General features: G+C 39.7%; 1 protein-coding gene across 1 annotated transcript in view; it reads right to left on the minus strand.

Annotated features, from left to right (window-relative positions):
- NOSTRIN (nitric oxide synthase trafficking) overlaps positions 1 to 17,253 on the minus strand; it is a 38,788-nt gene that overhangs the window by 6,126 nt on the left and 15,409 nt on the right. The window contains exons 3-11 of the mRNA XM_089523034.1: positions 16,790 to 16,873; positions 15,493 to 15,555; positions 15,227 to 15,308; positions 13,211 to 13,273; positions 12,943 to 13,041; positions 11,639 to 11,764; positions 5,620 to 5,718; positions 5,408 to 5,533; positions 1,252 to 1,360 (exon numbers count right to left, since the gene is read on the minus strand). Of these exons, the coding sequence (XP_089379160.1) occupies positions 1,252 to 1,360; positions 5,408 to 5,533; positions 5,620 to 5,718; positions 11,639 to 11,764; positions 12,943 to 13,041; positions 13,211 to 13,273; positions 15,227 to 15,308; positions 15,493 to 15,555; positions 16,790 to 16,873 (851 nt within the window). The remainder of the gene's footprint in view (positions 1 to 1,251; positions 1,361 to 5,407; positions 5,534 to 5,619; positions 5,719 to 11,638; positions 11,765 to 12,942; positions 13,042 to 13,210; positions 13,274 to 15,226; positions 15,309 to 15,492; positions 15,556 to 16,789; positions 16,874 to 17,253) is intronic.

Genomic DNA, 17,253 nt, shown 5'->3' on the forward strand with positions numbered 1-17,253 from the left:
AAAAGATCTTATAGGACAGCTTTTGCCATGCAGAATGTTTATTAATTCTTCATGCACAGATAAATATCTTTGGAAATAATGTGGTATACTATTTTTTAGAATATTGCCAAGCTGTTTATATATGTGTGTGTGTTAAAAAGTAGCTGCTTTTGACTCCAGACTCCACGAAACCATATACACTCATACTGAAACAAAGCTGACAACATCACAATAAAAATGGATAGCAATAACAGTAAAAATACAATTGTATGAACAATGTTCAATACAATGTGTTATTTTAGAGAACTAAATTAATTTAAAGTAAAGGCTTGTTTTTAAAAGTTAGCCTTTATTCACATTTGAGAGGTTAAGCAAAAAGAGGCTAGACTTTTCCTAAATGTATACTGGGCCTGGATTATTATAGATTCCTGAGCTTTCTTGGATGCAAGAGAAGGTTAAAAACAACCAACAGTTCAAAAGAACCTTTTATTCTGCACCTCCATTAGTTCTCTTCTTTGAACTACTCCCTGAGGTTTTCAACAGTGGAAAAAAGAGCGCTGAGCTTTGAGCAGTGAGAGAAAGGCAACAGCATGTTTGGCAAGAAATGTTTCTGAAATTATTCTAGGATTCTGTTCTCTTGCATTAAAATAATGGTACATCCAGACTGGCTAATACTTTCACAACTTGTTTCCACAAATGCTTCATAGAGCCTGAGCAGACTGGGTGTTGTCATGCAATCCTGGTGTTCATGTAGATTTCCTCACTCTGCATTCCACCCCACTCCACAGCATGGAGATAAATAAGATAGCATTGTTCTAGACAGAGTTAGTCTATAATACACTTACTTGGGAATACGTCAGTTAAACTCAATGGGGCTTGCTTCCGGGTAGACCTATATAGGATTCCACTGAGTCATGAGTCTATTGACTTCATTGCTTGCTCATTGTGCCTCCTTCTAATGCCAGGGGCCCTACAGAAAAGGGGACCGTCTGAGGAGTCTATAACATCCCTGGCATTGTCTGCCCAGACTATGAAAGCAGCAATCCTGACTCACCTATCACCATTTTGTGATTGGTGGGCTCTAGAGATTTTCAGGACTCTCCAGTGGTTCCAAAAGGATAGAAAGTCTTGATAACCCCTGCCATTCACTATAATAAGATGAAGCTGTATAAAGGAGTAATAATACACACAAAAGTGTTTTTTTTTAACCACTTGTGGTGGACTTGTGAGAATGCAAAGATTTACTGGGGAAATATAAAATTGTATGATAACCTGTTTTGTCTTGTATGGCTTTTTCCAAGTCCTTCTGCAGGCGTAGTACTTTAGCTCTGATGGAAGCTTGTCGCCTCTCTTTTTCAATAAGGCTTGTAGCATCTTCTTCCTTTTGTAGGAAGGAAACATTTAGAAATTCAATTTGGAAGGGAAAGAATGGTTCAAAAATAGACCTTTATTCAAAGTGTATATGTGGAATGAAGTATGTATTTGGTAATGCTCTCAGCCAGTGTGCTTGAGGTGTTGACATCACTGGCACCCTGTCACAAAGTGACAGGAATGGTGACAGTATGTTTCTAGTCTGTGGTGTCTTCATGCATTACAAACTATTTCAGCTATTGCTCTGGAATACAAAAATACTGACATGTAGTAGGTTCCTCAGCAATGCATGTAAAACACCAGTCCTAACTTTCTACAGATTAAAGAAATGAAACCACCCTTTCAATTAGTGTGGACAGGATTGATGGTAGGAAGGGACTCTTTAATACAACAAGCACCCAGCTGACCTTTTCCTGTGTGACCTTAAAATGAACCTATACGGGGTTTTCTGAGGCTTAGAGTGTGTGACTTGTTCAGGGTTGCTCACTGGGCTTCCATGGCCAAGCAGAGATTTGAATCCTCTCCAGAGATGTAGTCCAATGCTCAAACCACTATACCATGCTAGCTGTCCAGTAAAATCCTGGTCATTAATCTGACTCCTACGTAAGCAACATTCTTGAAAGCTGTAGGCAAAGTGGCAGACAAAGCTCCATCTTATCTCTTATAAAGACACTGGCAGCACATCCACTGCTACAGGCATCAGTTTTCTTGCCCAAACCCCTTCTGTTTCTGGGTTGGCATTAAGGGGACAAACTAATATGACTTAGACCACCCATCCCAAACTGATGTCCAATACATCTGACAAATGGCAATGATGAAAAGTCTGTTTGCCACTAAACCCTGCTGATTCCTTCATTAGAATCTTTGTTTATCTTAACTATGTCATACTATTAAAGAAAAGTGCCAACCAAATGTCAAATCATGCCCTTCTATAATTAATCATCTTTTATCCTTTAAAAGTATCCATTCTTTTATCTAAATGAGAGTACAGTGGTACCCCGGGATATGAATTGACCGCGTTACGAAATTTCCGGGGTACGAAAAAGTTAGATTTAAAAAAACTGTTCCGGGTAACGAAAGATTTTTCGGGTTACGAAATTAATTTCGGCGCGTTTCGGCGCGAAATTCAAATCGGAAGCGCGGCTAGCGGCTTTCCAGCGGCTTTCCAGCGCCTTTTCGGGTTGCGAAATTTATCAGGTTACGAACGGCGCCGCGGAACGAATTAATTTTGTAACCCGAGGTAGCACTGTACTGAATTGTACTGAACTGGCTTCTAAGCTTGGTACATGTTAAGTCATTTTTCCACCACTATACAACAAAGTTGGAGACTAATTATGAGTGCCCCTTTAACGCTAGGCGATTATAGCACTACAATACCACTTTAATTGCCTTGGCTGCATCTTATGGAATCCTGAGGTTTGTAGTTTGGTTGCGGTACCAGATGTGTCCTCTGGTGGTCTAAGTGCCCCCCCCCATTAAAAAAAAACAACTTCAAATTCTAGGATTCAATAGGATAGTGACAAGGCAGTTAAATTATAGCACTGTAATTGTGTAGTGAGAAAGGGTCCCTCATAACGGCACTGGAAGTCTTCTGGGGACATCACATCAGCCACAGGCATGACCTAAGGCCAAAGTAAATGTGGTTTATCCATTCTTTCATTGTTTCACCTTTCATTCATATAGATCATGCAGGTACACCTTCCCAGTATTCCCCACTGAACCATATTGTTGAACTGGGACTAGAAGAAGTTTTCCCTGCCCCATGACTAGAGAGGATTTTTTTTCTCACAGAAGGGAGCAACAAAATCCTGCTCTTATTTTAGATTGGAGACAAGATTGGTTCCTGTGGAGATTGGGTGGAGACTGAGGGAGAGCTGGAAAGGCAGAAGTTTTTTCTGCTAGGCTGGAGGTTGCCATCCCTACTATAGAATTATCTTTCCCACTCCAGACAAAATCAATGCCTATAAGTTTAAATTATTTTTCCAATTGTGTTTGTAAGTGAAAATAGATATAATGGATAAGCCAAACTAAATCTATTATCTGGACTCTGCACTTCTGTTTTGGGAGGGCAATGCAGCACATATCACTGTGGTACCAATAAAAAGTCATGATTAAGTAGAATGAAAACTTATAGTGCTGAATAAATGGTTCTCTGTTACTGTTGTATTTCATCTTTTCAATACAATGCAAAAAAAGAAACGGATGGAGAGAATAGCGGCTTTTTCCGTGCTGCTCCACATACCTTCTTCTTCCTGAAGGGAGATGGTCATCAAAGTATACCTTTTGTCAGACTGATTTTTCCTGTTCAGTGGAAAAATGACCATCTCTCCTTGGGAAGAGAACAGAAGTGCTATAACAGCATGTAGAGTGGCACAAAGAAAGTTGCTACTCTTCCCAATTGGTTTTGCTTTGCTTTTCTTGTGTGGTAAGTCCTTTTTAGACATGACATTGGATCACGGTGTGTAGGGAGGCACAGGAGAAAACATAGTCACAAAAACATATTCTACTGTAACTTATGTCCTCATTGACTATTTCTTTGTTTCCTGTATGGTTAGAGCACTTGACAGCATACATTGTTTAGTGGCTAACCCTTTGTAAAGGAAATACAACAGGGATATTGAAATAAATGGGAACCCATTTAAAGTTGTAGTGTATGGCTCAGTACAGTTGGCCCTCTGTTTTCACAAGGGGATCCATTCCGGACACCCCTGTGAAAATAGAGGCTCACACTTATTCAAGCCCCATAGGCTTGAATGGAGCACACCCCTGTGTGTGTGGCAAGGGCATGCATGCTGGGCACACATACCATTGCAAACAGCAAAGGTTAGGAGGGGCGACTAATTGATTAAAATGTTCTTCATTTGGGGACTAATCTTGAGCTTGTATTTTTTATTATGTATCTAAACTTGGTTGCAACAGGTTTTTATTGCAAGAAGGAACAAAACAAAGCATGCCTTAGTATTTAAAATATCAGCAATGCTCGCATTTTGGTAATCCCATAGCATGTATCTATCACATAGGTCTCTGGCCTGATTTGCACTGAATGTGAGCCATGGATGAAGCTCTATGCATATAAATGTCCGTGTGTTTCTTCATGGTTAAATGCAATTACAGAGTGTATCAAGCAATTTATATATTATATTACCAATCCAGCTGTTAACTCTCCTGGGCAGCGTCTTGCAAATTTTACATATGACTGGACAAGCACACACAGTAAACATTTGTGAATCCAAAATGGACAACCTTCAGTGTATAAGGGCTCACATTCTATATAAATTATGACCAAAGAAACAAAAAGAGGGAGAAAAGATAGGATAAAAGTTGCTCCTCAGTGATTGATGATAACCAGAGGAGAAAATATATTTAGTCTCTATAAGCAGAGATGGCAAAACTTGCCTTTTATTTTTTTTTTATTTTATTTTTTTTTTGCCTATCTGTCTCAAAATCCTCCATGCCATAAAAACTAGAACAGTCAAAAAATAACTAGTAATGGACAGTACTACACACATCGGAACTAAATACAGTTGGCCCTCCATATCCACAGATCCTTTCCCCATGGATTCAAGCATCCAAGTCTTGAAAATATTCCCCAAAAATATAAATTCAGAAAAGCAAACCTTGATTTTGCCATGTTATGTATAGGACACGATTTTACTGTGCCACTGTATTTAATGGGATTTCAGCATCCATGGATGTTGGTATCCAGGAGAGGTCCTTGAACCAAACCCCAGTGGATACCATGGGTCTACTGTATATTGCCTGCACTGCAATTAATAATAGTTATTGTGGCTGTAAAATTCCGGGACATGTAGTCAGAAGAATAACTTTACCAATCTACTTTCCGCATTCTGTCACATGTGTGAATGATTGTCATTCCCTGCTGAAAGTCCAAGTAAAAAACTGCTCCTGGCCACTATTAAGAACACTGGTCTTCTACTGAGTTACTAGAACAGGGTCCTACAGAGTGTACTGAGACATATTCTGCCTCCAGGGATTCCTGCAATATCAAGCCCTTCCCCTTGCACTCAAGACTGTGGGAAGTTTAGAGAGCACTTACATAATAGTCAGTTAACAAGAACTCCAGTTTGGTGTCTTCAGTGGGGATGGACATTTCTTTCACTAACGTCTGCACATCCTTGTCAGCATCAGCCTCACAGACAGCATTATGAATCTTTGTGTGGCACTAGAATAGCAATAAGCATGCTTAAATGGGGAAATATATTTTCATTGTGTTTAACTGGAAATGTGAAAGATCCTAGATTTACATACAGCAATTAAGTTTTCTCCAAAACTGGAAAGCTGTCGGCTGTAACGATTTAACATACTGTACAGAAGATATAGTCTCTCTTTTTCAAGGTCTAGAACACTCTGTTTAAAAGAGAAAAGGAATTAGCATACATAGAAAAGCCAATCTGTAACATTCAGGCCATTTGTCTGTTGCAGGCACATACATTTCCAGTTATTAGATTTCTGAGATACTTAAAATGCAACCCCCCCCCCCCCAAAATTCACTCCAACTTAAATATTATTTTTTTATCACAGAACAGTTCTTTGAACCTTACTGCCTTGCTGCTGAAATTCAAACAGTTTCATGGGATCCGATCTTTTAAAAGTGAACATTAAAATGTATGTGCACCAACTATCTCCTTGGTAAGCTCATTCCACTGCTTTGGGATGACAATAAAAAAGCCACCATCCTGTTGAGGCATACAAGGATAAAAGGATCCTGTTTTTCAGGAGGGGATCAAAGGATTAGAGAGAGGCTCTTAGAGGTCATCTAGACCTTGGTGGTCAAGTAAATCTGCTGGTTAAATCACTAGGAGATTTGCAGTGATTTCTGATGAGCAAAGATTTCTGATTCCCACTTGCTTAACAACCTGCCCATCAAAATGACTTTCCCTTTGGCTCTTATAGTCTGAAAAGAAGACAGCTTGAGTGGATTTTTGTGTGGGAAAATGTGTTCTGCTCATTTTCAATACTCAAAGCAAATTCCTGAGCTCAAGAGTTCTTTAGCTAAGGGTGGTCTTTTGCACCAGGCTGCATTTGAAGGGTCTTAGGTTTCTAGTAAAAAGCAAAGCAAATCCTGCCAGTTTGAAGTCAGTTCATCTCTAGTTTAGTCTAACCTTCATTCATTGCAGACTCTACAATGCAGGATGGAGCTACTGCATCCCTGATAGCTGAATGTGCAGCTTCTGCTGTTCCCTTTGTCAAAGGGAGAATTCATCAGCTCATAAAGTGATCTATCCCACTGCCAAATGCATCTGAAGAAGTAGACTGAAGTCTACAAAAGCTCATGCTGCCAATTTCTTTTTTTCAGTTTGTCTCAAAGGTGATACAAGACCTCTCTATATACTAATTCTACAGACTAACACAGCTATATCTTTGAGTTCTGCCAAATAGCTTTGACTGTTTGGAAGATTCTAAAATTTAGCTAAAATCTATCTTAAATTTACACCCATTCGTTCTATTTCTGCTAGAACAAATCTTAGCCAGTAACATATAATGGAGAATGTGGGGACGTTCTACATGAACAACGTATTTTGTCAAGATCTGAAGCTCCACAGAGACCTTTTCTTCCCAGCTTCCAGCCCTTCCTACAAAGCCTTAAAAGAAACAGGACTTTTACCTGGAAAATGGCGTTCCTTCAACTCCCCAAAAGCTCATAATGAGTTCACTGCTATAAGTAGTGAACCAGCAGAGGCTGTAGAGAGAGAGACTGCAGAGGTTTTGGAGGAAGGATTGCTCTCCTAATACAAGATGGGGCTACCAATGTTTGCCTAGGTTTATGGATTGACCTTCACAAAAGCCAGTTAGTCAAACATGCATGTTAAGAAATATTGATGAGATTCACATAGAAGTATCCACAGGAATTTTTCTGCTTTTGTCTGTGTGTGTATAGCTGGATATTGATGGGTGAGCAGCATTTGCATGCATCCCAGTACAACTGAGCAACACATTTTTCACCCATTAATCCTGAGTGTCCCATTCAATGACATCTAGAAGCAGACAAACAGAAGAAAATAATCCTCAGAATCTGAAATTTGACAGCACAAAATGCAAAAGCCAAGAGGCATCACAAATGTCAATAAAAATTCCTGTGGAGTGAGGGATAGTTTAAAAAGAACAAACACCTAAGGGTTGAGACATCAATGAAGACATACAGTACAGTAATTAATATATTGGGTACTTTCTGGCTTCTTTGATCTTATAAGACAGACAATTTTACAAAACTACTCAGGAATTGGGTCTCCCTCCTTTAGATTTATTTTCTTCATCTTGGAAATATTGGTGAACAGTCTGTAGTGTGAAAGAGTGGGGTCTGGAGAGATTATTTTTTGGCAGAGTGAGGAGAAATTACTATGTTAGATCAGGAATCAGGTTCTAGAGGATCCTGGATAGTTCGTTTGGTTTTCACATTGTTATTAGGCACTGTTTTAGATCATCATAAAAAGGGGGAAAGGGGGGTAGGGGAATCTAGCAGCAGCTTTAAGCCGACTGACCTATTTTAGCATTAAAATTTTGAGGATATCCATGAACTTTACAATGGAAGAGCACACCAGCCATGTCACCCTATAGGGCTGTCATAACTCCCTGCAACAAAATAAGTATAACAGCACTGGGTTACTTTGCTGGGACTGCACAGTCCTGCCTCCCATGATATGGGGATCACAATGATGGATTATATATAATTTTCTATAAAAACTAAGTTTTCTTTTTATCCAAACACATCCCTCTAGATTTATATTAACACTGCATTTTAGGGTATCTAAATCTTGGGTGGGGGTGGGGGGAATAGAGAGATGGTATCATTAGATCAGATCAGAAAGAGCTTTTGTCATGGCTGTCTGCTGGCTTGGGAAGTCTCACCTCCAGAACAATTCGGAGAAATTTACAATGCCTGGAAGCCAGAAACTCAAGGGCAGTGATCTCAGGTCTCAGCACTTCGAACAATGTGGACTAGTGGATATTGTGGACTAGTGAATATGTATCTGCCTGCATATAGGAAAATGAAATAAATTAAGACTGAGGAGGAGCATCCTTCCTTCCTTGTGCCATAGACTTTGTGCATTAGGAAACTGCATAAGAAATACCTTAAATGTCCTAAAGGCACGGGATTCTGTAAGATTTTGGGAAAATCTGGGCCAGTCCTAGTTGGTACTTAGATGAGAGACTGCCAAGGAATATCAGGTGCTGTAGGCTATATTTCAGAGGAAGGAACTGGCAAAACCACCTCTGAGTTTTCCTTGCCTGGGAAAACCCTATGAAATTCATGAGGTCGCTATACATTAACAGGCAACTTGAAGGCACATACACAGAGTTAATGTTACTCTTATCTTCTTTCTCCCTACTGCACCTATCTTGGTTGCATGCACGAGTGACGTCAAATAACCAACTTCAATATGCTTTGCATGATGGCATAACTGTTTTTACGTCCTGAAGTATAGCCTACAGCACTTGGTATTTGTTGGCTGTCTCTCCATCCAAGTATACACACATAATGAGGGGAGATTTATTTTCCTATTGGGCCTCCGTGAGGTTTGTTCATATAATATATTGGAATTTGGCCAGTGTGTCTGTATGTGTGTCCAATTTGCCCAAACAGTGTTTATCTAAACACTGTTCACAAAATGTCACCTAGCAGGAGCTTCTATCCTCCATTGTGAAGCCCTGAAGGCTACAAAGGTAATTCCCTGCTATAATCTGTAAGATAGTAACTTCCTGAGGCATCTCCATGAGTGGAAATGGTGGATTCAAACAGCCATTGGCAGCCTTGTTAAGCATATGACTGAGTTTCCCTTGTAAAAACCAATGGGGCTTAAAAGTGCATCTCCTTTGGCTGGATCATGGCCTTTTACGTAGGTGTGCTCATTTTAGCTGAATAATGCTAAAAGGACTGGAGCAGATCTATGCATGTAATTAAAAATACAGCAGCTCTCAGCGGAGGTGGTGATGCTTCACAGCATTTAATTAAACTTCTGCTCCAAGAAAAATGATTGAGTGGAAAATTTATGGCCCATTGGTTGATACTGGTGAGGTTTTTTTAAGCACTTGTAACAAACTTCTATATTTTATTTCTTTAGAGATCAAACTCTAATGTAAGCTATGACAAGAGTAATCTGAGATGTTGCCCATTACTTGATCTAATGGAGAGATCTGATTTTAACAGTGTGGGATCCTGAGAAAGAAATACAAATGAAATAAAGTGAGTGTCAGGGAGAACTGTGTACAAAGAAGACTCAGTTGCTTTAGTCATTTTCACTGCAAATGGCCAATGTTTCATTTTTAACCTTTCTTTTTTGGATGCTGGCCAATTCCTTTTAACTTGACCAGTTTCTCTTGGAGTAGATACAGGCTTCACTTCAAATGCCAGAATGTGTGTCCAAAAGCAGAGGTCCAAGCAAAGGTTTTGGATAAGATGGGTGATTAAATGTAAAGAAATCTTTGGAACATCATAACTCTTCATTGTGCAAGTATACCATAATCACTATTGGCATAGGAAAAGGCCTTCTGTAATTTTTAAAAAAAAAAACAGCTTGTGAAAAACTCAGCAGAGCTGTTGTCGTGAAATGGCAAGAATAGGTAGATTATAAAAAGCCACTATAGAATCAGTGGATTGATCTGCCCTGCCATCCAGAGAATAGGTAGATTATAAAAAGCCACTATATAGGCACCTTGTGCACTAGGGATCGGGAACCAGTTTGATATGGTTGCCCCATCTCATGCCATCCCACCAGCTGGATGTCAGGGGCTGTATGACCATACCCCAGATACTAGGAGATGGCCATACCTTGTAATATAACTGACACTCTGGTCAGTGTCTTTGCTTAACCTGAAGACTTGATTTTTGCAATGCGCTTTACATGGGGCTACCCTTGTGCCTCGTCCGGAAACTCCAGTTAGTACAGAATATGGCAGCCAGGTTGGTCACAGGAACAGCAAGGAGTGACCATATAACACCAATATTGAAGTCACTCCACTGGCTGCCTATTAGTTTCCGGGCACAGTACAAGGTGTTGGTTATCACCTTTAAAGCCCTAGATGGCTTGGGCCCAACCTATCTAAGGGATCGCCTGCTTCCATACAATTCACCCCGTACACTCAGGTCCTCTGGGAGGAATTTGCTACAGCCCTTAAAGACCAGGCTGACGGCGACCTCCCAGAGGACATTTTCTGCAGCTGCTCCCAATTTATGGAATGGCCTACCGGACAAGATCCGTCAAATTACCAATCTAGAGAGCTTTTAAAAAGCCATTAAGACATCTCTCTTCCGGCAGGCCTTCCCGGAGTAAAATACTCGGCCACGAATAAGACTTCCCATCTATTGAACTCTGCCCATGATGATTATTATTTGGATTAGTCGGATTTTAATATGTAGTTTTAATCTTATACTGTTTAATCTTGTTTTAAGGGGGGACATTATGTATATATGAATGCATTTTAACTTGTTGTATGCCGCTTTGATTGCCTGGCAAAAAGCGGGATAGAAATAAAATTTTTATTTATTTATTTATTTATTATTATTATTATTATTAATTCTTCCCCCGTTTTTCCCATGTGTGGAAGACAAGCAGGAACAAAGCCATCCACAGATATCCACAGTTCCCACTCCATCCCTTCTAATCTTTCTATCTTCTGGGTTTGGAAAAGGTGTGAGACAACTGGAGAGCAGTTGTGAGATGGATTAGACTTGTGAGTCATGGACTCCCCTCCTGTGAACTATGACAGATAGGTTAGTTGGGGATTTTGTAGCATACTGTACAATATTAGCAGCTATGCCAAATTGCATATTAGAGAATTCAAGTGCTATCCAAAGTCCTGAATGTATTTTGGTGATATGGATCAGCACGTTGGATAGCATCTTGAAAAGTTCAGAACTCAGAGTGGATTCACCACCATCTTGACACTGGCGCACCAGCCTCCACTGAACTACTTCACTCTGATAATAAATTTAGGTTTAGGCCCTACCCTTTGAGCTGCAGATTACATGAACTGGACCTGTGTCCACAAGCCTGCAGAGGATACACTTTACTACTGAGTTATGGACCCCTCCCTTTAATGTTTGCGCCACAAGTAAAATGTGTTTCCATTTCTGGGGTTATTTTTCAGGCCTTGAAACAGTTAGACATCAGGTGCAGTAAATCCTGAACACACCACCATAAATCCCTTGCCTTGCTGAATTACAAATAAAAATATGGATGAGAGAATAGAATGTAGCTTGTTTATATTCTAGAGAAATCAACAAAAAGAAGTAGTTTATCAGCACAACAGGAATCTCAGAATAACTTGCCTGGTGGCAGTTTTCTAAAGTGGTCTCCCATTTTAACCTAGTTTCACAGGCAGCTAAATTCTTTTTATAATAGTCTTCATCATCCTTTGTCAACTTTGTTGCAGATTTTTCCAGGTTTCTGAGCATCTGAAAGGAAAATAATCATGCCAGGTTTTCTTACTTATTTACTTACTTATTTATTAAAGAGAGAGAGAGAGCCATAGAGAGAGGACTGACTTCCTCACTAGAAGCATTTTTCTCATATGGGGATAAACTAATACAAATGACCTTTTATTTACTCTAGAGATGGACAACTGCAAGTGGGTCTAAGGGCCAGTTCCTCCCCAGGACTCTGTGGGATACACAGATTATGAAAGCAAGCAAATCAATAAGTGCTTCTAAGTCCACTTCTGATTTCGAAAAAGGGCCACTTCTTGATGTTAGACATTGCAGAGGAGACAGTGAACTGTCTAATAGGCAAATTGTTATTCCAGGAGGCTACCAGGAGAAGCAGTTCTTCTTTTTTATGGCCATACAGGGAATCTTGAGGGACTGAGGACCACAAAAACAGCTTGCAGGAGGTATACATGAGGCACTAGGGCCATACTGTGCCCACCCCTGATTTATATCCCTCTAAGGTCAAGAGAAGTGAGGCTGCCATCTTTGTAACTAAGTGCAGTTTTTGATGTAACTTGCACATAACAATAATGCAGAAGAGGGTGTAAGACAGAGGAAAATCATTATGGTAGGCTGCAGAATGTAGAAAGATCTCCCTTTCCCATAAGTAGTAGATCATCTCTGAGATAAACATAAGATGAATGTTGCCAGATCAGGTCAGTGGTCCAGTTCCTGGTCATGCACACACATCCCAGGGAAGCTCATAATCTGACAACAGCTGGTCTAGTTTACAATACCTGGCATCTAGCAGAAATACAGCATAGCACCTTAGAACGAATGCTGTTCATAGGCTCGCATCCTGTTGTCTAGTCCTTAAATCAATGGCATGTACTTATGTGTTGATTAGCTTTTCAGCAATTGATTAAATGTGTCTCCTCCAGTTGGAACAAATTCAAGGAGTAGGCCATGGCCAATAGACCTTGACCTCCATGATTTGGAGAATTGTGCCCATTCAGTGCCACCCAATCAGGAAAACACTACAGAGCAGTAGCGGTCAATCTGTGGAGCCCTGGGTCTAATTCCAGAAGCTCTCTCCAAGAGTCCAGTTCAGACCTTTACTAAGAGTCTTCTGTCCCTCCTCTTAACAGCCCACTGGACAGAGATGGAGAGAAAGAGAGGGACAAGTGGTGGCATCACCATTTACTTACTTTTCTTTTGGTTTTTGGTGAAGCCAGTGGTTGGGAGCTCTCCGTGTCACGGAATAGTGCTTCATGGTCCTTGGTAAATTCTTTCAATTTCTTCTTAGCCTGCCACAAAACACAAAAACATCAGTGGGGTAGCCAAGGGGTGCTGTCAAATGGGATGCATATTTTTTGTAGCTTGCCAAGAACTCCCAAATAGTGCCAGCCACGTGTGCTGACTCCTGGGTTAGACCATGCTCACACCCTTTTATGGCAATTAAACACAGGAACTTGCCTTTATTTGTTGACGCCAGTTGCTGAGGACCGTGTCAGCTGCCTTCTCAACTGTATTATCTAGCTTATAGAAGAGAAACACCATGACATGTGAAGGAAAGCATTGTTTCATAATCAGGCTTTATCTTCTAGTATTGAAGCACCAGGTTAATATTGCTTGGGGCACATTCAGAGCTTGGCAAGTGTTTTTTCTTTAATGACAATTCCTAAAATTCCCCACCCCACATGGCAATTTTTGCATGATGCTGGAATCAGTGGAAAAAATTGTGCTCTTCAAAGAGGTAGCTGCGTTTCTTGCATTGGAGGTTCAGTACAAAATGGCATTGTCCTGGCCCTTTATAGGGACATTGTGAAGAAACCAGCCCCCATTACATGTTACATAAATTTCTGGGCCCCCAAAACCTTTTTGTGCCCCACACATTTTTAACATTCAACACAATGAAGTGAAAAATTCCAAGGTGAAGCCAATCACCTACAACCACTACCAACAGGACAACTCATCTTTTCTGTGTTAACAATACACACGTTGAGAGAATGTGGTAAGAAGTGAAACACTAGACTTCTGTACACATACAGTATAATCAGTAAGTTATGTATGTATGTATGTATGTATGCATGTATATCCTGGAAAGTATAATCAGGATATATATATTTATCATCTTGAGCATGCGTGCCATTGCCCTGCCTGATTATTGTCATGTTCAGTCACTAGCGGACTGCTGTCCAGCAATGCAAATCTGCCACCCATTGCACATGTAGATTTTCCAGGAAAATTAAGAGAAAACTGATTCTTCTTCCCCTGAAACTATCCACAAAACAAGCCCTCTAGCACCAAAATAAAAAAATAAAGCAAAATCCAACAACCCTGAATTGCTCTGAATGTTGTAAGTCCAGATCGCTGCTAATTCAGAATGAGTGAAGATTTAAAAAATAATATAAACACTTTCATTTGGATGTTGGAGAGAGTCTACTCAAATCTAGGCATAGAAACCAAGATTGCTATTTACATCTCTTACCTGAGAAAGGTAAGAGTGATCCTACAGGAAGAATGTCTCAGTGCATGTGCACCTTATTTTGAGGACCTGCCTAAGGACAGTGCTATTTAGCATTGGCTGTGAAAAGTCTCCTTTACTCCTGTTGGTCTGTGATTTCAGCATGTTCCAATCTGGAGATCAGACAGTGCTAAAACATAGGAAGTTCTTACCAATAAGAGAAGCTCGATAATTATGCAATCAAGAGATGCGTTTATTGCATAATCTTGTATGATCTAATCAGCATTATAAAATATACAAACAATCTAATCAACATTGCCCGAGTTGTAAGGGTTTAAAAAAGCTATGTTATTATGTCCCCAAAGAAAACCCAAACAAGATAAGAGTAAGATAACATTTGACAAGAAAATCTCACGAATCATACTATATATGATCACTGCAGCGAGAATACAATATGCAAAGTTTTGGGAAAAAAGAACAGACTCCAGAAGAAGAAGAATGGTTTGTAAAACTAAGAGAAGCAATGGACATGGATATTTTAACTTCAATTTTGAATGATACTACTAGAAAATCTATGGAAGAAAATTGGATATGTCTCAAACGCTATAGTAAGAAAAAAAAGTTGGATTTTTGATTACGTATAATGTAAGGAAAATATCTTCTGCCTTCTGTATTTTATTTTTCATTTCTTGTTCCATCACATGTGTAGATTTAAACAATGAAAGAGTTTTAATTAAGAAGAGTATAAAACTACAGGGTCTTCATTTAAGAATATAATTTAAATATAAAGGAGCCTAACAAACTTTGGATAAGATAAGGTGACCTTAACTGATATAGGAAGATTCATAGAAGTAGATACATAGTTTCTATAATATCTTTTTATTTATGTGTGTGTGTTATGATGTTATGTTTGTAATTTGTTGAGTTAATTGTCTGTTTGTTTGTATGTCTTTTGTTATAAATAATAATAAATAAAGCTCAGTTATGTCCCCAAAGAAAACCCAAACAAGATATTTTGAACTCACTGCTTTTTTCCTCTTCTCATGTTCCACCAAAATGTGATTTGTCGGGCTTATTGCTTCCATCTGAATGTCTTTGCCAAGTTTCCTGGGTACATAATTTTTTTAAAAAAAATTATACCTGTTGTGTGAATCTTTGCCAGACAACTTTTGCCAGAGGAAACTGTTATAAATATTTTTCATACAATCCGAGAACATGACATTAATTATGCAAACTTCAAAATGCTTCCAGCTCACAGCAGGATTTGAATAGTGGACCAGACTTCACCTACCTGTGCAAATCTGATGCAGATTTCATCCCCTCCGAAACACAAAGCCAGGTGCTGCAAATGTAACTGAACAGCAATAGAGATAGAGAGAGAGGGACAAAGGGAAGAATGTAAGTAATAAAGAAAGAAGACATACATTTTTACTTTAGCTTCTGACACCAGTGTTCTGCCCTGCCAAGACTCTGGTCAGTATTACATTTTTACCAACTCTGTGTTCATATTTGCATGTGATGTAGCTCTGCATGATTAACTGAGCCTCACCCCAGTTCCACAACCACTATTTTGCAAGAAGAATTACCTGAAGTTTTATTGCTTCACTGACAGCATGTCCCTTAGTAGCTGGGTTGCAGGCTTGAATATATGTTCTTAGAATTTTGGAGAAAGCCAACAGGCCGTGATGCAAACCTCCATATGACTTTGATATAGGAAACAGAATCACAGAGTTGGAAGAGACCTTAAGGGCCATCCAGTCCAAACCCCTGCCATGCAGGAAGACACAACCAAAGCACCCCTGACAGATGGCCTTATTCATATTCAGGGGTAGCTGTGTTGGTCATGTAGCAAGACTCAACGAAAATACAAAATCCACAAAACAGTGATCAGTACCTTTATTGGTCAACCAAAATGCAAAAACTACATCAATGCAAGCTTTCAAAGCTTCACTGGCTTCTTAATCAGGCAAAATGTGTTTAATAAATCATACAGAAGAAGAAAAGTGACCACGTTACAATCACAAGCCTACATTTTGTATCATATCTTGTTTCTGCTGTAGTTTAGTTAGTTTGGAGGGATCTCAATGCTGGCAGAGGCCACTCCCCTTGGCCATGTGGGGACCGAGACAAAGGACATATTTTGCCTTATGAAGAAGCCAGTGAAGCTTTGAAAGCTTGCACGATGTAGTTTGTGCATTTTGGTTGGCCAATAAAAGTATCATATTTGTGATTTTGAATATTGTTGTATATTGTTCTGATGCAGTTAAAGCTCTATGTGAGCCATGGCTCCTGTAGACATTGGGAGGATCTTATTCCATTGCTCATATAGAATATATTCTGGTATTATACAGAATGAGTTAGCCATTAGAGCCCCCTCAATCCATTTTACTATGTCAGAATACAAGATAGATACCCGTCTCTCCACAACAGGTCAAAAGAGGCAAAGACTGGGTGCACAATGCACTTCAAGAGCTCCATCTGCCAAAGCAAACAGAGGGTTCCCCATGTATGGATAGAGCTCAGCACAGATAAGGGGCAGGAAGGAATCTCTCCTACCTCAGCAGCAATTGAGAAGTAATGTCACTTACTTCGTCTTCATTTTCTTCAACACTTTGTTGAGCTTGTTGGTCAGTTTTTCTAGTCCTTTGCCATATGTAATCTCCAAACTAGCCCTGTCAAGAAAATATTCCTAAATCGTTATGCATTCATTCAAATCTCTTTAAAATTACTTGCTTTAGAAATTTACATCCCTAACTGCTTCCTATTTATCATCTCTACAGAATCACAATTGTGGCACTATTGCCATGATCACAAATGCCCTCCTAAACCTATTCCATCAGGCATCAGCCACACTGAGAAAAGAATAGCCTTTCTGCTGGCAACTGGTTGCATCCACCTGTACCTCAATTCCTGGCAAAATGAATCTCTTTCTTTCAGGGTGGCTGATGACCAGTAAAGTAGGTTAGGGGAACAAAGGCAGGCTGAGCAATGCTACTTAGTTATGCACACATAACTAAGTAAGAGAAGTAGAAGTTCAGCCAGTAATAACAAC

This window comes from Sceloporus occidentalis, unplaced genomic scaffold (assembly GCF_023333645.1).
Source record: "Sceloporus occidentalis isolate IW3139 unplaced genomic scaffold, rSceOcc1.0.p SCAF_4, whole genome shotgun sequence".
NCBI classification, from domain to species: domain Eukaryota; kingdom Metazoa; phylum Chordata; class Lepidosauria; order Squamata; family Phrynosomatidae; genus Sceloporus; species Sceloporus occidentalis.